The 19,940-nt window shown below is 40.2% G+C and overlaps 2 protein-coding genes across 5 annotated transcripts in view; one reads left to right on the top strand and one right to left on the bottom strand.

Moving 5' to 3' along the window:
- The window catches only part of helq (helicase, POLQ like), a 57,113-nt gene extending 46,232 nt beyond the window's left edge, over nucleotides 1-10,881 (bottom strand). For 2 of the 3 annotated variants that reach the window (XM_033021680.1, XM_033021689.1), the window contains exons 1-4: nucleotides 10,055-10,881; nucleotides 7,266-8,034; nucleotides 3,107-3,285; nucleotides 1,755-1,955 (exon numbers count right to left, since the gene is read on the bottom strand). In XM_033021680.1, coding sequence (XP_032877571.1) covers nucleotides 1,755-1,955; nucleotides 3,107-3,285; nucleotides 7,266-8,034; nucleotides 10,055-10,261 — 1,356 coding nt within the window. In that variant the 5' untranslated portion in view covers nucleotides 10,262-10,881. The remainder of the gene's footprint in view (nucleotides 1-1,754; nucleotides 1,956-3,106; nucleotides 3,286-7,265; nucleotides 8,035-10,054) is intronic. The other variant, XM_033021698.1, reaches the window with a different exon arrangement.
- An 80-nt stretch (nucleotides 10,882-10,961) lies between these two features.
- mrps18c (mitochondrial ribosomal protein S18C) lies at nucleotides 10,962-17,673 on the top strand. 2 transcript variants are annotated; one of them, XM_033021719.1, is made up of 7 exons: nucleotides 10,962-11,096; nucleotides 11,139-11,190; nucleotides 12,935-12,987; nucleotides 13,799-13,882; nucleotides 15,868-15,925; nucleotides 17,020-17,079; nucleotides 17,481-17,673. In XM_033021719.1, the coding sequence occupies exons 1-7, from the start codon at nucleotides 11,079-11,081 to the stop codon at nucleotides 17,555-17,557; spliced, it is 402 nt and encodes a 133-aa protein (XP_032877610.1). In that variant the 5' UTR covers nucleotides 10,962-11,078; the 3' UTR covers nucleotides 17,558-17,673. The 2 variants fall into 2 exon arrangements, with proteins under 2 accessions (XP_032877610.1, XP_032877600.1); XM_033021709.1 differs by having other exon boundaries at nucleotides 11,032-11,190.
- The last annotated feature ends 2,267 nt before the right edge of the window (nucleotides 17,674-19,940 follow it).

The following is a 19,940-nucleotide window of genomic DNA, read 5'->3' as shown; positions in this document are numbered from 1 at the left end:
CACCTTATGACTCTTTCACTGCATAAATAGCATTTCCTTGTCACGGATTGTAAATTCTACACAAATAAATCTGATTGATACAATGCCAAGCCTAAAAAAAAACTTTGTCCGAAAGAGGGGAAGTGCATAAGCATTTGCACAATCCATGTGGAACTGTACAACAAAGTAACTTAATAAAGCGGTCACAAAAAAATGAGATAGACACAAAGTGCTGGAGTTACTCAGCTGGTCACTCCTGCTGAGTTACTCCAGTACTTTGTGTCTATCTTTTGTATAAACCAGCATCTTTTGATTAAACCAGAATTCTTTGTTTCTACATGAAAATGAGGCACGACTAGGCTATTTGACATATTGAGCCATACCACCATTCAATATCATAACTGATTTGTCTTCTCGTTACAATTCTGACCCCTTATTTTCAGATTGTTACTTCTGATTCTAAGACCACAAGCCAGGAGAAACATTATCTCTTCATTTACTTCATCAAGCCTTGTAATAATTTTCTATATTTCATCTTTTCATTGTTCTAAACTTAAGAGGAAAGCCCCAGCCAGCTTAATTTGTCGTCATTGGACATACAACCCATTCCAAAAATCAATCCGTTTTTCACTGCACTATAGCAAGTTCATCATTCCTTAAATTGGGAAACCAAACCTATAAATAAAATATTTCTGGTCTCATCTCACCAGGATGATGACACCAGAATCCAACAGCACGGAAACAGGCCCTTCGGTCCAACTCATCTATACATCCAAGATGCCCCATTAAAGTTAATCGCATTTACCCGTGTTTGGCCCATATGCCTTAAATCTTTCCTATCAGTGTACCTGTCCAAGTGTCTTTTAAATAGTACTTGTCTCAACTACCTCCACTGGCAGCTCATTCCATAGATCCACCACCCTGACTGAAAAAGTTGCCCTTCAGTTTCCTATTAAATCTTGCCCCTATGTCCTCCGGTTTTTGATTTGCTTACCCCGAGTAAAATACACTGTGCCTTCACACTATCTATCCCCCCCACCCCTCATGACTTTATACACTTCTATATGATGACTCTTTTGCTTCAAGGAGTAAAATCCTAACCTGTCCAACCTTTCCCTATAGCTCAGGTCCTCAAGCCCTGGCTACATCCTCGTAAATCTTCTCTGCACTCTTTCCAGCTTAATGAAAACATTTTTTATTCTTGCCAGTATTAATCTTATGGAATGATAACAAGTTGACCACATGAATAAGTTTAATTGACTATGACAAGAGCTAGCAGATTCTCCTTTTAAGCTAACTTTCTAAGCTAAAAATGTAAGAAGGGAGCTTGAATTGTAATTAACATTACTTTGGAATGGCAAAGAACAATGAGCTACATTTTTACTGGAAAGTCTAGTCAGAACTAGGAATTGTATAGTAATCCATTGTTGCTATTGGATCCAGGACAAGAGGTAACAGAATTTCAAAGCAGACCTCCTTGGGGTTGGATACGATTTTTAGCAGGTTTTTTCATCCACCTAACAAGAAGCCTGCTTAAAAATCCTCTAAAATGAATGCCAGGACATTCCTAGTTGTACTGTTTCCCTGTGAAGAGTAAAATTGGCCATGCAACTTTTCTATGGAGTGCAACTATAATTGAGTTATGAACTGAGAACTGAGTCTGCACTACTCCCTCCATTCTACAAGGCTGCGCCATTACACTGCGATTTTGTTTCACTTTTGGATCCTTTGGGAAAATTTGGTTATACACAGCAACTGTCAATCAGTATACATACCTCATCAACCACAACAAGCCCCAAACTATTAATCCTTTCTGTTTCTATGAGGGAATTCACTAAACTGTGGGCCTTCTCAATGGTGGCAATATAGAGAGAATTCTTCTTGCGATGCTTGAATGGTGGGAACCTGCCTTTGCTTCCAGCATATTCTTCCACTAAGAAATTGCATTCTATTCCAAAAGCCGACAGATCTCGTACCTAAAGGAAACAAAATAAATTACAAACTTGCTGCTTTTAATTCAAAAGGTTATTAAAAACAGTATGGTTTCCCCAATTCTCATTCATCCAGGTTACACGAGTACATGGGTTTAGTTGTCCACAGACAGGTTTAAGATTATTAGTCGCTGAACACATCTCTCAGAATTCAGATGTGCCCAAAATGCTTGGGGGAGCTCAGTACATGGACAATCAAGACTTGCATTTAAACTAGAGTTTATGCATTGGGACACCAACATAAGAATGCGCTTATCCACAGTTCTGCGTCCACAGTTCTCAAATGTATTTGTTTTGGTGACTGTAACACTCCAACTATCACGTAAAGAGGTTATGAAGAGGAACTTTGAAATAGGCGTGCTTTTGCATACCAGCCATAATATTTTTAGCAATATGGTTAGGTGACAGGTCACACTGACTTATTCTGATGTACACTTACTTGCATTGATCAGGGAATGTTGGTATTATTTGCACACATTTGGAGAATTGTGTTCAGTTTTGGTCACCCTGCTATAGGAAGGATGGTGTTAAGCTAGAAAGTGTGCAGAGATGATTTATGGGGGCATTGTCAGGGCCTGAGCTATAGGCAGTTGGTCAGGCTAGGACTTTATTCCTCAGAGTGCAGGAGGCTGAGAGCTAATCTTACAGAGGTATGTAAGATAAGGGGAATAGATGGGGCTAATGCAGTCTTTTACTCAGAATAGGGGAATCCAGAAGTAGAGGACATAGGTTTAAGGTGAGAAGAGAAAAAATTAATAGGAATGTACAATATATTATTCACAATTTCACAAGAACAAGCACAATGCGAATTTGCTGATCAACAATTTTAATATAAATCTTTAGTATTTTAAATACGTAATTTCTTCCTCAATAAATATTTTGAACAGTAAAATGCACTTTGGTAACAACATCTGGACCAAGCTCTTTAAGAGAATATCCATTGGCTTACATGCAATAGACTGTTTTTTAGTTAAAAACTCAGATTATTCAGCACAATTGATTAAGACAATGCATTATTCATACATCCACCACAAAATGAATGGATTGCTTAATAACCAATCTCCTAATATTTATCTGTGGTATTTTTATTGCAGCATTAAAAATAACATTGTAAATTTGTTAACAAATTTCCTCACCTTCTCCTGGACAATAGCCACATATGGCAAAATAAACAGTGCATCTCTTTTCCTACACAGTATCTCTTGCATGATCAAAATCTCAGCGACCAATGTCTTCCCGCCACTTGTTGGCAGTGAATAAATAAGATTTTTTCTTTCTTGCACACATCTTAACGTCAGACAAACATGTTGCCACTCTGTGAAGTTTAACACAAAACTATTGAATTTTTCACCAAAAGTAATAACTGATGAAATTAGAAAATATTAACGATAGCATTAAATCTAGCTTGTATTCTTCCTAAGGAAAATGACTTCCAGCTGCACAAATTGTTAAAGATAATGTAATAAAAACATTTGCAAAATTAGCAATGGAAATAAAATTATTCTGAGATACTTCTGACGATAAAGCACAATGTTAAGGAAGAATGTAAAATCACAAAACTGCAGGTGCTGGGTTACCAAGGAAAGTCACAAAATGCTGGATCAGACAGCAATGGAGGAAAGCATGAAAAAATGTGTCATTTCCGGATGGAACCCTTTTCAGACGTTCAGTATGGGTTTCCTGGTCTCGGACCAGGTTCTCCTGGTCCGAGAACACTAATGCAATTATCAAGAAAGCTCATCAGCGCCTCTACTTCCTGAGAAGATTACGGAGAGTCGGTTTGTCAAGAAAGACTCTCTCTAACTTTTACAGGTGCACAGTAGAGAGCATGCTGACCGGTTACATCGTGGCTTGGTTCGGCAATTTGAGTGCCCTGGAGAGGAAAAGACTACAAAAAGTAGTAAACACTGCCCAGTCCATCATCGGCTCTGACTTTCCTTCCATCGAGGGGATTTATCGCAGTCGCTGCCTCAAAAAGGCTGGCAGTATCATCAAAGACCCACACCATCCTGGCCACACACTCATCTCCCTGCTACCTTCAGGTAGAAGGTACAGGAGCCTGAAGACTGCAACAACCAGGTTCAGGAATAGCTACTTCCCCACAACCATCAGGCTATTAAACCTGGCTCGGACAAAACTCTGATTATTAATAACCACTTTCTGTTACTTGCACTTTATCAGTATATTGATTCATGTGTGTATATATTTATATCATGGTATATGGACACACTTATCTGTTTTGTAGTAAATGCCTACTATGTTCTGTGTGCTTAAGCAAAGCAAGAATTTCATTGTCCTATACAGGGACACATGACAATAAACTCACTTGAACTTGAACTTGAACTTGAACTTGAGAAAGAAAGCTAGAAGAATGGAGGGGAAAGATATGCCACGTTGCGGAAGTCGGCAATGAATTACCACTAATAAGTGTCTTTTAACATAAAATGCTGAAATGGTACCGTCCAGTAATTTGTAACTTTGTAAGCACCGTCATGGGCGGCTATTGCATACCTTGCAAGCAAAGAATTTCACTGTGACTTGTCACATGTGTCAATAAGGTTTTCATTCATTCATTCATGTTTTTTTAATCCCATTTACAAATGTCACATGTTTACAAACTTAAAAACACCAGGAAGGAAATAATTGCTGAGTCAATGACTGCTGTTAAAATATAAATATTTATTGGTAAATATTTATTATAACAGCTACCAATAAATATTTATTGGTGGGAATTTCATTACATGACTAACGATTTTCCTAATGAACTGAAAACAAAAATTTGGAAATGAATTCAATGGAGTAATGAATCGATCAAGTTCAGGCAAAGTGGACAAAATATTCCCATCTTTTACAGTACAGGTGCACAACCTTTTATCCGGAGTTCCGGAAACCGAAAAGCTCCGAAAACCGGACATTTTTCCCAGGATGTCGTCTGCACACCAAAGCTCGCGTTTGGCGCCAAACTTGACCCGAAACGACCCACGGTCAACCCAGGTCTGTACTACTGTTGCGGCTGCCTCCTCCCTGGAGACCGGGGAGACACTTGATCTGTAAATCATTGCTTAAATGTTAGTCAGTTAGTTTGGAGGGCTTTTATGTGAAGGGGGAAACTTTAATTCTTAGTCCCCTACCTGGTCGGAGAGGTGAGGAGCGGGCAATGCCTTACCGGGTCGCCGTGCAGTAAGCTCCGGAGCGCTGTGGCCGCCGACTCCCAACATCGCGGAGCTGGGGCTGCGGGCGTCTGGCCGCGGGCGGCGCCGGTTGTAGCTCCGACCCCGGCAACTCTACCCCTGGCTGCGCGGCGCTCCAAATCCAGCGCGGCCCACGGCTGGACGCCTGCAGCCCCAGCTCCGCGATGTCGGCGGCCACAGCGCTCCGGAGCTTACCGCACTGCGACCCGGTAAGGCATTGCCCGCTCCCCGCTGGTATCCCAGTAGCAATGTTACAAAATTTTGAGATTTTAAAAATCAAGTCTGTAATTTATCCCATCAGATAAAGCATAAAAATAAGTTTAATTTGGCACCTAATTCACTTTCATATCTCAAGTATTTAAAAGGTTATGGCCATTTTCATACTGGGAAATGAGCATCTTGTTCCCTATTGATTTTCTATGGACATAACAAAAAAGCTGTGATCGTGAACAGTCAAAAGCCCATAACTTTCTTAAAAATTAAGAGAACTGAATGAAATTTTCAGTTATCATAGATTGAAGCATTCTGAAACAAATATAAAATAATCTTACTTGGATGACCTGAAATTAAAGCATATAATTAGTTAGTTACCTAATTGTAGCTAATTTCAGACTTCAATTACTAGATCTAAACATCTATCCATTTCTTAATAAATGATTAACATTTTTAAATAGCCTAAATGTCCAAATAATATTCACAAATAATTCACAATAAAACATGATTTTTAAATCTCATTTACATTAATTTATAGGCCAAATGGAAGGAATTTAGTGTTCAATTGCTGCAAATAAATGCCCATTTAAATCAGCTTTCCAGTGGGTCCCCGTGGAACGCGCTGGTTTAGAACGTTCACATTGCGGTAGATTTGTGCCCCAAATGCCGAGAAAAATACTGCGGGATATAATGGGCCCAAATTGAGCTACTCGCAATATTAAACTTTGTATAAAGGGTTCTTTAAAAGCCCTTTTTAATGTAAAAATATACAACCTAACTTCTGTGGTTTGCTTTATGAGACCCTGCGGTTGCTGGCTGTCGCGGGTTTAAAGATTGATTTTTAAACTACTATAACTATTATTCAAGGCCTTTAAACCTAATAATAGCTTTTGCGACGGGGTCTTCCAGCGATTTTTCGTTAATAATTAACTAGGCTGAACATTTTCGATTTGAACAGCCTAGAGAAAATCGCGTTTTAAACCCGCCCCCTCTAAACGGCGCCAAAATCGCGCACACCCACAACGGCAGATTTTCAAAGACGCTTCAGGTAGGCTTTGCAACATACCTATATCCCAGCGCTGCGACACCGCTGACTCCCAACATCGCGGAGCTGGGGCTGCGGGCATCCGACCGCGGGCGGCGCTGGATTTGGAGCGTCGCGCAGCCAGGGGTAGAGTTGCCGGGGTCGGAGCTCCAACCGGCGCCGCCCGCGTCCGGACGCCCGCAGCCCCCAGCTCCGCGATGTTTGGAGTCGGCGACCACAGCGCTCCGGAGCTTACTGCTCGGCGACCCGGTAAGGCATTGCCCGCTCCCCGCCTCTCCGACCAGGTAGGGGACTAATAATTAAAGTTTCCTCCTTCACCCCCCCCCCCCCCCACATAAGATCCCTCCAAACTAACTGACTAACATGTAAGCAATGATTTACAATGATTCTCCGGGGAGGAGGCAGCCGCTCCAGACTTTTCAAGCCGCCCGCGCTACATACCTAATCTACGCTAAAAATCTTCCATTCGGAAATCCGAAAAATTCCGAAATCCGAGAAGTGTCTGGTCCCAAGGCTTTCGGATAAAAGGTTGTGCACCTGTATAAGCAGACTTTAATGTATTATTGCTCTTGAAGTAATGACTGAAAGACAATCATGTACTTTCAGCTGACTGGTTAGCATGCAATAAAAACAGTTCATTGTTTCACTAGCAAAAGTCCATATAGACAATGTCTACTGCCCTGCATTAATGCTCTTATTTTCAAAAACTGTTAGAATTGTGAGACATAAATTCCCAAGCACAAAGCCATGCTGACTATTCCTAATCAGATTATCGCTTGTGCACATGCAATTTCTATTTCATCATACTATCCTTAACATTCAAACTTTTTTCCACATTATCTTTACCGTAAAGCTCTTTGATGCCTTTCAACAGGAAAATCAAATCCTTAACTTTGCTTGGAAGTCCGTAAAAAGGCCCCATATCAATGTCTGATGTGGCTTGAATAGTTTTCATTGCAACATTAATTTCCTCAGATAGGACAAGCTCCTTCAACTGTTTGCTTCTTGATGAGTGTGGTATCGGTGAATTAGCATTTTCAGTCATTGCATTTTTAATCTGATCTTTAAGGCTGAGCCTCTTGTGTGTTCCAGAACTTGTAGTCTTTGATTGGTTTTGAACATTAAGATATTGCATTCTTGTATTCAAAACTGAAGGACTGCCAGAAAGGTTATTGACAAAGCAGTTGAATGACAAGATGTCTTCTGGTTCTAACTCTTTGCTTTCATGTTTTACCAGTAGAGAATTAAATCCCTCCATTAGTGCAAGTTGTGAGTTTGGTAATTCATCTGCTTCAGCAGGAAACTCCGGCAAAGTTTTAGAACAAAATTGTTCATTTGCAATATTACTTTGTACAGGAATTGTACAAGAATCTTTAAGTGATTCAGCATCTTCTGTGAGAAGTTTGTGTATTTTAGTCTCATTCTGTAAACTAAGTGTGTCAGAATTCTGAATTGTTAAACAATCCACAGCTTCTTCTTCCCTTTCATTTCTCTTTGGGCTTGAAGTGCAAACAGAATGTTTTTTTTCAACATCTTCAAATTGTGCCCTTAACCAGCTGTCATCTCCAAAGCTGTCATAGTCCCCAAAGAGATCCTCTTGACTGTCACATTCAACCTGAAATAACACAACACCGTATTACAATTTCTTAATTAAAAAGCACACCAAATAATTAAAAAAAAACAAGTGCCAAGCTTAGACACTAAAAAACACTGGTGATTCCAAACTAAAATGAACCTGTGGAATTTCATTGGGTATTTTCTAAAGTGGAGATTGATAAGATTCTTCATTAGTAAGAGTGTCAAAGGTTATGGGGAGAAGACAGAGGATGGGGTTGAGAGGGAAAAGTACATCAGTCATGATTGAATGGCAGAGTAGACTCAATGGGACAAATGGCCTAATTCTGCCCCTTGGTCTTATGAACGTACCATTTTGGATATGTTATATTTTCAATGTAAATGGCAATTGCATTATTATTGAGAACAGGGAAAGGAGAATAACAAACTTTCTGTTCAATATTACTATTTGATTGAGAAAATATTTTTTAAAACATCAGTGATCAATGAATGTAAATAGGGCTACACCATCACAGACTGCTCATGTGTTTTGATTCATCAGTAACTGTTGCATGAATTGTGTGGTCAGTGGCAAAGCAACATGGCTCACTGCTGCCTTCAAGGATTTAGCAATTTAAAATTAGAATTTTACATTTCTTGATCTCTACCACTGACCACCCTCAGTCCTAAAATATCCCTCTCATGTCCATCAAGTAAGCTACGTTGTGAACACAGCAAAGTATTATCTCATTTTACCAGTGCTTTTTAAAAGTAAAATGGGCACAGTTGTTTTTTTTAATACAAGTGCAGGTCCATAAATATACAGGGATCCAATGCAGAAACAGATGTGCAGGGCAATTTAATTTTACACAGATGTAATGCGCTGGAATGTTCTGCCGAGGGTGGTGGTGGAGACAGATACGATTGTGGCATTTAAGAGCCTTTTGGATAGGGATATGGATATACAGGAAATAGAAGGATATGGATTATATGCAGGCAGATAAGAGTTGGTCTTGGCATCATGTTCGTCAACGACACTGTGGGCACACACATCTTTAAATTTAAGTTTAATAAAAGGTACATCACATCTCTATGTTGTAAGCAACCAAGTAGATTCAGTTTAGTGGTTCATTTATCTAAAACCCATGGAAGTGGCTTCCCAATTTTTCTGTACAATGTTCTGTCACATGGGGTCGGCACAGTACGCAGCAGTAGAGACGCTGCTTTACAGTGCCAGAGACCTGGGTTCGATTCTGGCTACGGTACTGTTTGTACAGAGTTTGTATGTTCTCCGAGACCACGTGGGTTTTCTCTGGGTGCTCCGGGTTCCTCACACATACCAAAGACGTGCAGGTTTGTCAGTTAATTAGCTCCTGTAAATTGTCCCTAGTGTGTAGGATTAAACTAGTGGACGGGTGCTTGCTGATCGGTGCAGACTCAGTGGGTCAAAAGGTCTGTATCCACACTGTATCTCTAAACTGAAACTAAACTAAAGCAACATTTTCTGTTCGTATTTTTGTATATCTTTGCCAATCTGTTTAATCAAATTCGATCTTGTACATTTTTATGTGCATTGTTACTCTTTTATTTAAATCTTGGCAGTTTGTTGCATCCTCTATATGATGCAAGAAAATATAACCATGCAACAGTTCTTCATCTCATGTAGTCTACGTTGCATCTCCTCAGTCCAATTTGCCATTTCCCCACAAACTATTTCTCTCTCACATGCTCATCAACTCTCCCAGGCCACTCAAGCTAGGGATAATTCACACCAGCCATTAATTCATCAATCGTCTCATCTTTGGGATGTGGAGCAACCCTGTGGATATATGGATTTACTTTACGTGGTTAAACCCTGTGAAAACTTGCAAACTCACGTAGCCAGCACAGGCAAAAATAATCAAATCCATGTCACTGGAACAGTGAGGTTGCAGCAATAACTGTTGTACCATTATATCACCCAACATACATTCTTATTGCCTCCCTCTATTTAATAATATTATTGATAATAATAGAGCTCATCACAAAATATATAAATTCAACTCGTACATATGGCAAATCACTGTAGTTTGTAGTAGTACCTGGTCCATATGATCCATAGGTACTGATGCTGCAGATTGTATCTCCTCCTTCTCTCCCTTCAACGTTATTTCATAAACACTCGTGCGGTTATTGTTCTTTCTCTTGCTTGGTGGAGTCTCAACAGTCCTCCTAACTTCCCTAACTCGCTTTCGGATACAAGCCCATTCATTAACATCCTCGCTCTCCTCAGCCTGGTCCAAATCCATTTTAAGGCGTAGGTAGTCACATCACTGTTATTCTGCTCCTTGGTATGCCATGGGCCGTGGCTAAAGTCCACCTCATTCTGCAGCATTACTCCAGAAAACCCAACGTTGAATTTTTACTCAGCCAGTCAAATTTACAATCACATCCCCAGCATTTCAATGAGACCCATGTAAAATGACAACTTAATATCCAGATCATAGCAAATAAAATCACACATATATCTCACAAGTACGCAATCACGCTCCATTACACGATTAACCCGCATAAATCACCATGCACCATTAATCTTAACCTGCACAGATCGTCAAGCTATATACCATTAACCTGCACAGATCGTCCTCCACTATACTATTAGTCCGGGGATTATCCGGCACTGTGATGATAATTCGCACAGATCATCATACACTAGTGTTAACACACATGGATCACCCTCAACAATACTGTTACCACACACTGATCACCATGCACTGTACTATTAACCCGCACAGTTCACCCTCAACTACACAGTTCACCCGCACACTTCCCCTTCGATCCGTCTCACCCCCCGCTGCGCAGCGAAACACCATCGTCACTTCCGGGAGTTAAACTCCGCCGCGCCCGCGCGCCCCACAGCGCGTGACCGACTGGCAGTTTGCCGTTCATGAGGCTGGCAGCCCGCGCGTCACCAGTGCGTGCGCGCGCGCGCGCGACGCGGGAAAGCGGAGACTTGAAGCAAAGGTCATAGAGCGGAGCCGATGATCTTTGACTTGAAAGGTCTTGGTCTTGCGCGTGCGCGAGCGGCCGGCGCGCGTGAGCGGACGTATTTCCGGGATAGTGCGCATGCGTGGCCTTGCCGCTGGGCTTTGCGCCGCTGCGCTGGCGGTCGGGTCGGGTCGGGCCGGGTCGGGTCGGGCAGCGGGGATGCAGCGGGCACTCAGGGCATGGAAACCAGGTACAGTGAAGAGCTTTTGTCGTGTGCTAACCCGTCAACGGAAAGACAATACATGGTTACAATCGAGCCATCCACAATGTAGAGATACATGATAAAGGAATAATGTTTAGTGCACGATATAGACAGTAAAGTCTGGTCAAGGATAGTCCGAGGGTCACCAATGAGTTCAGCACTGCTCTCTAGTTGTGGTAGGATGATTCCGTTGTCTGATAGTTAGATAGAGCTCTAGGGGCTAGTGGAGTCAAGGGATATGGGGAGAAGGCATTGGTTATTGATAGGGGCCAATCAGCCATGATCACAATGAATGACGGTGCTGGCTCGAAGGGCCGAATGGCCTCCTCCTGCACCTATTTTCTATGTGTCTATAACAGCTGGGAAGAAACTGTCCCTGAATTTGGAGGTGTGCGTTTTAACACTTCTGTACCTTTTGCCTGGTGGGAGAGGGGAGAAGAGAGAGTGGCCAGGGTGAGACTCGTCCTTGTCTATGCTGCTGGCTTTGCCGAGGCAGCGTGAGATAATAGATGGAGTCAATGGAAGGGAGGTTGGTTTGCGTGATGATCTGGTCTGATTCCACAATTCAACACGGAGTTTGTACGTTCGCCCCATGACCTGCGTGGGTTTTCTCCAAGAACTTCGATTTCTTCCCATACTCCAAAGATGTATAGGTAAAAATTGTCCCTTGTGTAGGGTAGTGTTAAGGTGTGGGGATCACTGGTTGGTGGGTCGAAGGGCCTGTTTCCGCGCTGTATTTCTAAACTAAACTAAGACTGGAAGCAGGGAGTCTCCCGGATCACTGTAAACAGCGAGGCACTTAATGGTTTAAGTTGTTAGGATTGCAGTTATTGCAAAACATTTATTAAATTAAGTCTGAAGAAGGGTTTCGGCCCGAAACGTTGCCTATTTCCTTCGCTCCATAGATGCTGCTGCACCCGCTGAGTTTCTCCAACATTTTTGTCTACCTTCGATTTTGCAGCATCAGCAATTCCTTCTTAAACATTAATTAAATTATGATGTACAACCCTAGCCAAATTGTGAAGCTACTCCTGTTGTTACTCCAGCACTTTGTTTTTTTGTAAACCAGCATCTGTAGTTCATTATGTCTAGTGACGCTTTGAGGCTGCAGGTTTCAGAGAGTCAGACAATGTAGGAGTTGCTGAGGTGGTTTAATGATGTGGTAATGGGGTTGAGGGACATGAAAGTGATGATTCTGATAGACAGGTTGGTGAAGATGGTGTTTGTCATCCTTGCCTTCATAGGTCAGTACATTGAATGTTGGTCAGTACATTACCAAGACATTGGAAAGGTCATATTTCTGGTCATCCTGCTTTTGAAAGAATGTTGTTCAATTGGAAAAGATACAAATATAGATTTATGAAAATGTTAACAAGAGGCTTGATAAGCGGTTACATCTTTCCCCTGAGCATTTGATGGTGATCTGTGTGGGTTAACAGTGTGATGTGTGTGGGTGAGGGTGCCCTCATATTTGAATTTTCCATCCTAGGAAACAGATTTAGACTGGTCACCCATCGATGCCTATCATTGTTTGCAAAGTGTTCTTTGTTATTAAGTAAGCATTTTGGTATCAACTTGTGTTGGATTTATTGCAGACATTGTTTCGAAGTATCTTCACAGATGGGATGTAAAAGTGACACTTTGAATTAATTCTGAGTATTTGCAATTTAAGAGTCCTCAGACCAACTGAAAGCTGACCTGCATTCCAGATTTTCAATTGTTTGTTTTTCAGTGTACTGGCAAAGGGGAGTCAGCACTCAGCAGATTCCAAGCACTTCTGATATGGTAAGAAAAATAATCTGAAACAAGGTTGAAAATATAAAAGCTTCAGGTGCCAGAAATCTAAAATAGAAAGAAAATAATGGAAGCACTCAGCAAGTTGGAGCAGCATCTCTGGTAGGAGAAACAGTTAGTGCTCCAATCTTGACAAAGGATCTCAGTCCTGAAGTGTTAACTCTTTCTTTTTTCATGGATGCTACTTATCCTGGAGTTTTTTTCCTGTATTGTCAATCGTAATATATGTACCTGATGCGAGGTGATCTGCTGTACTTTTTGATCTGTGGTTTCATTATGACTTGCATTTTCCTAGCGGCAGTCAATTAATACACAAATTTTACCAGGATATTTAAATTTTTACCCCTGCCCATAAATCCCTTCTTAATTTTGCCCAACGCTATCTCTAAACTTTTCCAGTCCACGGTCTTTCAGTCCACTGTTCTCACTGTTTGTTGGGTGCTGGCTTCCTACATACCCCCATCACAATCCTTCACTTACTAGATTCTTCATACTAAACATTCGTCATTATTTTTTTTGTGTCATTAACCAATCTTTTGGTTGATGTCCATTCCATAAAGAAAGATGTCATCTTAACCTTCTGTACATTTACCATTCATCTAAGTGTGTTGAAGATTTGATGTCATGAAAATGCCTGAATGCGGTAAACATAAAATGAAAAATGCAAAGCTTTTTGTACATTTTCATCTTAACACAATTGATATGGATAACTTATGGTTTTGATTGTATTTGGTAATTGAAGTGTTCATAAGTTGGGCATTAAAATGTTTCAAGTACTCAAATAGTTTGCATTTTCTTATAGCCGATAAAGTTAGAAAATCCTTTCAAAGAACCTCCCAAGAAGTGCATTTTGTGTGGCGTTTCAGTGAATTACAAGAACGTACAGGTTTGTCCATACTAATCATTACAAGTTGGGGAAGATTTTAATTAAATTCATTGTGGGAGAAAACATATGGTCACAGGCTATATGATAGGCATTGAAAAATAGTTTTGCCATGGTAATTATGTGTATTAAAGTTCCATCACTAGGTAATTGCCACTATTTTACTGTGTGAATTAAATAATTAGCGTGCAGAGCAGCAGTTTATGATTGCGCTACCCAATGTCCTTAGTACAATCGCTCATTTACAATATTCACAACACTAGAGATAAATGTCTAAATTAAGTGAATGGCTGTTATGGAAAAGAATGCTATGTTGGGGGTGCATCTCATCTCTTTTTTAATTGAAGATTCAAGTAATTCACTCTTAGCATATTAGAATCCTTGTGGCCTTTTATCTGACTTATGAAATACATTCTGGTTGGAAATTTTGTAAAACTAGTGGGCTGAATTGTGTGAATAGTGATACAGAAATTATGTAGTCTCATCATTGGGCCAACATTTAGACAGATCTTGTGGGCTTTTGACCGTAGACCTCCTGTTATTAGTTTGTTGTAGTGCTGCTTCATCTATAGGCGAATCATTATTAAGTGTGTTTGAATTAGAAGGAATGATGCAAAGGAACAGGAGATAAAACCAGCCAGTGATACCGAAAAAATGTGATTCCATTGTATAATCTAGTTTTCAGACCCAGATGTGTAAAAAAAGATTAGTTTGATGCACTGTATATAAATAGAGCAAGCTTAAAATTCTAAAGTTAGTTATTGGTAAGACATTGTTGTGGCCTATGGAGTTGCTGCATAATTCAGACTGAAAACTCCAGTTTATGCATTTTAAGTACGAATGTCTGCATTCTGGAAGTCTGCACTCTATTTTCTTCATGAAATCAGGACTATTAAATCAAAAATACGGGTGTCCCAGTGATGTTTAGGTAAAGGAACCATATTTGCTTTTGTATTTCCTGGCTTGAACGTCAATGAACACATACACTTAGCTGGTTTTGATTGGCCTGAAGTCATGTTTAGAAGGCACATTGTATCAATACAAGAAACACAAACTAAATGCCAGGGTATGTGGTTTTGGCCACATAATATATTAGTCCAAAATATTTGGAGTATTTCTTGATATCTTTCTTCACAAACATTTACCGTAGAGTGGTGGCTTTCAAAATGACATAGCATCTCTCTAATATTGTTGTTAACTTGTGTTTAAAATTGTGCTGTTATGCAGTTAGAATTGCTGTTGTTATGGACATGTTGTGAATCCACTTCTGTTGCTTGTGATATGCTGTCGCCTTTGTGTCAGGAATTAAAATCATATTAACAACATGTGCTTTCCAGCTGTCAACACTATTTTAGAGACTAAAAGGTTCAGTTTATATTTCTTGGAGGTTTGTTTCTGAGTGGATACTGAGGGGCAGAACACCTCAGCATAAAATATTTCCAAGTTGGATGTTTAATTTAGTTTGGAGATAGTGTGGAAACATGCCCACCGAGTACACGCGACCTGTGATCACCCCGTACACTAACACTGTCCAACACACTAGGGACAGTTTTCAATCTTTACCAAAGCTAATTAAGCTACAAAACTGAACGCCTTTGGAGTGTGGGAGGAAACCAGAAATCCCATAAGGGCACGGGGAGAATGTACAAACTCTGTACAGACAGCACCCGTAATCAGGATCGAACCCGGGCCTCTGGCGCTCTAAGGCAGCAACTCTACCACTATGCCGTCCCACGGTGAGGCAGGGCATCTGAGAAATGAAGCTTTCTTTGTTCATCCTTAATGTGCCTTGATATTTGTAGCAAGTATTCAAAGTAAACCAAAGTTTTATGAAACTAATTAGCTGGAGAAACCTGAAGACTTATCTTCTTAATACCTCATTTGCTTTTGAACTGAAATATATACTTATATTTTAACTTAGTGAATGTACTCTGACATTAACATCCAATTAATTTTTCCTTTCATTCCCTTTAAAAAAAAAAATCAAGCTGTTGTCCCAGTTCATATCTCCGTACACAGGTCGTATTTTTGGCAGACATATAACTGGTAAGACTCTTTAATTTTCAACTCTTTATAATTCCAAGCGGACGATTTTGGGTTTTCGCATTGGTACACATGGCCCATGTGTATATTTTTCAAGTGGGGAGAAGGTGTACAGTTTACACAATTTGAAATATAATGAAATGTAATTTTTAAACTTTTCACTTCAGTCAAAATATAATGTCAATTTTTGAGGTCTGAATTGTTAATCGTGAATTGGCTTTTACAGGCTTATTTTGCTCAAAGTGATTGATTGATTGATAGATACAGTATGGAAACAGTCCCTTTGGCCCAACAAGCCCACACCCACACCCACCTTTTCACACTACTTCTGTTATCCCACTTTGGCATCTCTACCACTGTGCTGCCCAAATTACAATTGATTCTGAGAATTCTTCCATGCAATTGCATATACCAGTTCAAAATGGGTAACTGCACAATCAAATGTGGAGAGGGGGATACAGGCAATGTTACAGCCATTTGGGTTATGGAAATTCTCCTTCATAGTATTCACAATTTACTACCCAAAATTTTAAGGTACAGAATAAACTTTGCTCTCAAGAGACTTTGTGTGGAAGGAGTAGTAATTTCAACTCATTTCTTGACGGATACAGATGATGTGGTTTTGTGTTCTGGAAACTCACCTGTTTTCTGGGAATACAACTCCCAGTAATCTGGGGGTTACCTGAAAAGATATGGGTATGAATGAGACAAGGAGTGAGAAGGGAGAAAAGAAGGGTAGAAGGAAAATAACTATTTGCTCTATGGAAAGTACTGATATAATAGGGCACGTTTAGCTTTAAGGTCATAGAGACCATACCTAGAATCTGACTTCTTATAAAATATACAGAACAGCAGGCAATAATTGGAAGCCAGCTTTACAATTCAGCATCTAATCTTAAAACAGTACTAATGGAGTAACATATTAATCTGTTAAGACAATAGTTTTCACTGCACACTTGTGAGGACATCCAGTTTGAGATGTATATCCATACCTGTCATATGTAGTTTGTTAGATGTTGTAATTAAGACTGATCTAGTCCTCCTTCAGAGAAAATGAAGCTTGTATCGAGCCTTAAATCAATATAATTCTCTTCTAGGATTGTGTGGAAAGAAACAAAAGGAAATTTCTAAGAGCATCAAAAAAGCTCAACGGATGGGTATGTATATATATTTTTAAAATATATTCTCAAGTTGAAAACCAAAATGGCTGATTCACCAATTGCATTATGTCCAAATTGCATTGGAGCAGAACTACCTGTGTTAGAATAATCTAGCGAGAAACAAAAAAGTGAAGAGCATCTGTAGTTATGTAAAAAGGAAAACATTAGCAAAAGTTGATGAGTACCTTAAAGACAAAAACATGAAAAAAATATAATAGGGGAATAGCAGAGAATTTAAGTTCATTCATCTTAAAGCTCGAAGCTCAAATCTTTGAACAGAGAAACCAGAGTAAAAGACCTATATTTGCCTTTTAAATATTTCCTTATTCACATGTTCTAATAAGATATTTTATCCTGCTAGGCGTTATTTTTAATTCATTATTTTGGCTTCATTGCAGGATTTATGTCAGTCATGCTAAAGGACCCTGCTTTCATAAAGGATCCAAACATTTGTGATTACAAGATATGGGAATAATCAATAATCTGTTAATGGTATAATGTTTCTCAATTATATTTCAATCAATAAAGTAAATTAAATTGTAATAAATGTGTTGTTCATATTTGTACAAATAAACTTTCATTATAAAAGTGTGTGAAAATGTTTGGTAAAATTTATATTGATATTTCTATATATGTTGTTGCATCTTAATAACTTGGATTTGCACATCTGATGTGAAAGTGTTTGCTGCAAATGCACTGAACCTTAAAGCAACTTGTGGAATAGCTATGAAGAGGTAACCATAAACTCCAGAGGTTGCTGTCAGTGATTTCCTGCTCCTTCTGAAATCCGAAACTTGTGAAGAACTTTACTTATAATCCATATATAAGAAACTGCGGATGCTGGAAACTCAAGCAAAACACAAAGTACTGGAAGAACTCAGCGGGTCAGGCAGCATCTGTGGAGATCATGGATAGGTGACCCTTTTCATTGAAAAAAAGTTATTGTCAGTCACCCATTTCATTCAGGATTTCATTTCCCATCCCTTTCCACCCCTCTCCCTCCCCACTCTTCCCCTTCTCCCCCACCCCCTCTCCCTTCACCCTACCCCTCTCTCCCCCTTCCCCCCCATCCCCTCTCTCCACCTCTCCCCCGCCCCTCTCACATCCCCTCCCCCACCCCGCTCTCCTCTCCCTCCCCAATCTCTCCCATCTCCTCCCCTCACCCCACCACATCTCCCCCTCGTGTGTGTGGATAGGTGACCCTTTTCATTAAAAAAAACTTATTGTCAGTCCCTCATTTCAATCAGGATTTCATTTGCCATCCCTTTCCACCACTCTTCACCTTCTCTCCCCCACCCCTCTCCCTTCCCACTACCCCTCTCTCCCCCTTCCCCCATCCCCTCTCCACTTCTCCCCGCCCCTCTCCCCCCTCCGCTCCCCCCCCCCGTGTGCGTGTGATGCCGCAGGCCCCCTCCCCCCTCGCAACCGCACGTTGAGGGGACGGGTCCCCCTTGGTCTAGTATATATTTTTTTAAACGAAAGCGTTTACACAGCTTTTATTAAAATCAACCAGGTAACATAGTAGAAGGCAGCCAGGATTGGGTTAAATGGATTGAAATCACCATCATGTGCAGAGTTAATGCATGTTGTAAAATCTGCCAAGAAAGAAAGTTGTCCGAAGTCTTGATGTTCGTCACTAATTTAGCTCAAAATATTTTTCTACATTTAACAAGTCCATGTAACCCTTAATAAAAATGTCCACGTCAGATTTCTAATTGTTGCAGAGTTGTGCTGCTGGTTGAGCTGCTGCCTCAGCACCAGGGATCGATCCTGACCTCAGGTGTTCGTGTCGAGTTTGCACATTCTTCCTGTGATGGCATGCGTTTCCTCTGGGTCCTCCAGCTTCCTCCCATGTCCCAAAAACATGCAGGCGTGTAGGTTCTGTAGGAAGGAACTGCAGATGGTGGTTTCCACCTGAAGATAGACACAAAATGCTGGAGTAACTCAGCGGGTCTGGCAGCATATCTGGAGAAAATCTGGATTCCTTTTCTCCAGAGATGCTGCCTGACCCGCTGAGTGACCAGCATTTTGTGTCCATTTGATTCTATATATTCCCCTTAGTATGTAAGGAGTGGATGCAAAAGTGGGATAGATGGGATCATGGTTGGCCCTAAGGCCCATTTCCATGCTGTATCTTTGAATTCAATGCTAATAGGCAAAAGGTAAATGTCTTGGGGTAATTTATCACTGCTCTATTCATGATGGCTGTCGAATAGTTTTCAATTTAGGGATTCCTAAATTTTCAGTAGCCACCCTCGATCTAGAATTCAGACCTTATTCTTTCTAAAATTAAAGCTGTCTTGCAGCCAATGAGTAAGCTATGATTGTAGCAGACAATTAGTCTTACACTTGCCATTGAGGGCAAGGCTGTAATTTTTAGTGTTTCTAATGATAAAATATAACAAATAGCACTAATTTTTGTCGTTTATAATTTATAATATTTAATATAAAACTTTATCTTTAAATTGTGTTTGGACTAATCTACTTAGAGGTACTATAGCCAGTTATATGCATTAGTGAGCATTAAACAGTATGTGTCCAAGCAGAAATATGGACATAAATCTTGGTGCTCGCTCCAAGGGTCGAATGGCCTACTCCTGCACCTATTGTCTATTGTCACTATCAAGTATATTTTGATGGAAGGATTTGTCTTAACTGTTAAGGCTAAGAAGGGGTGCTTAATGTCGTGGCATGTTTAACCACAGTAAAATAATTTATTTGAGCACAAGGTGCCTGCTTCATCAGAAAGGCTATGACTGATCTATGTCAACTAGTCCATTGAGTGTTGTAAGATGACAGTTAAAAAAAATGCAAGCAGTCTGGTGGAAATAAACAAATTGATCACGTAAATAATTAAA

Source organism: Amblyraja radiata, chromosome 1 (genome assembly GCF_010909765.2).
Source record: "Amblyraja radiata isolate CabotCenter1 chromosome 1, sAmbRad1.1.pri, whole genome shotgun sequence".
NCBI lineage: Eukaryota > Metazoa > Chordata > Chondrichthyes > Rajiformes > Rajidae > Amblyraja > Amblyraja radiata.
This window is presented reverse-complemented; position numbering and strand designations above follow the sequence as displayed.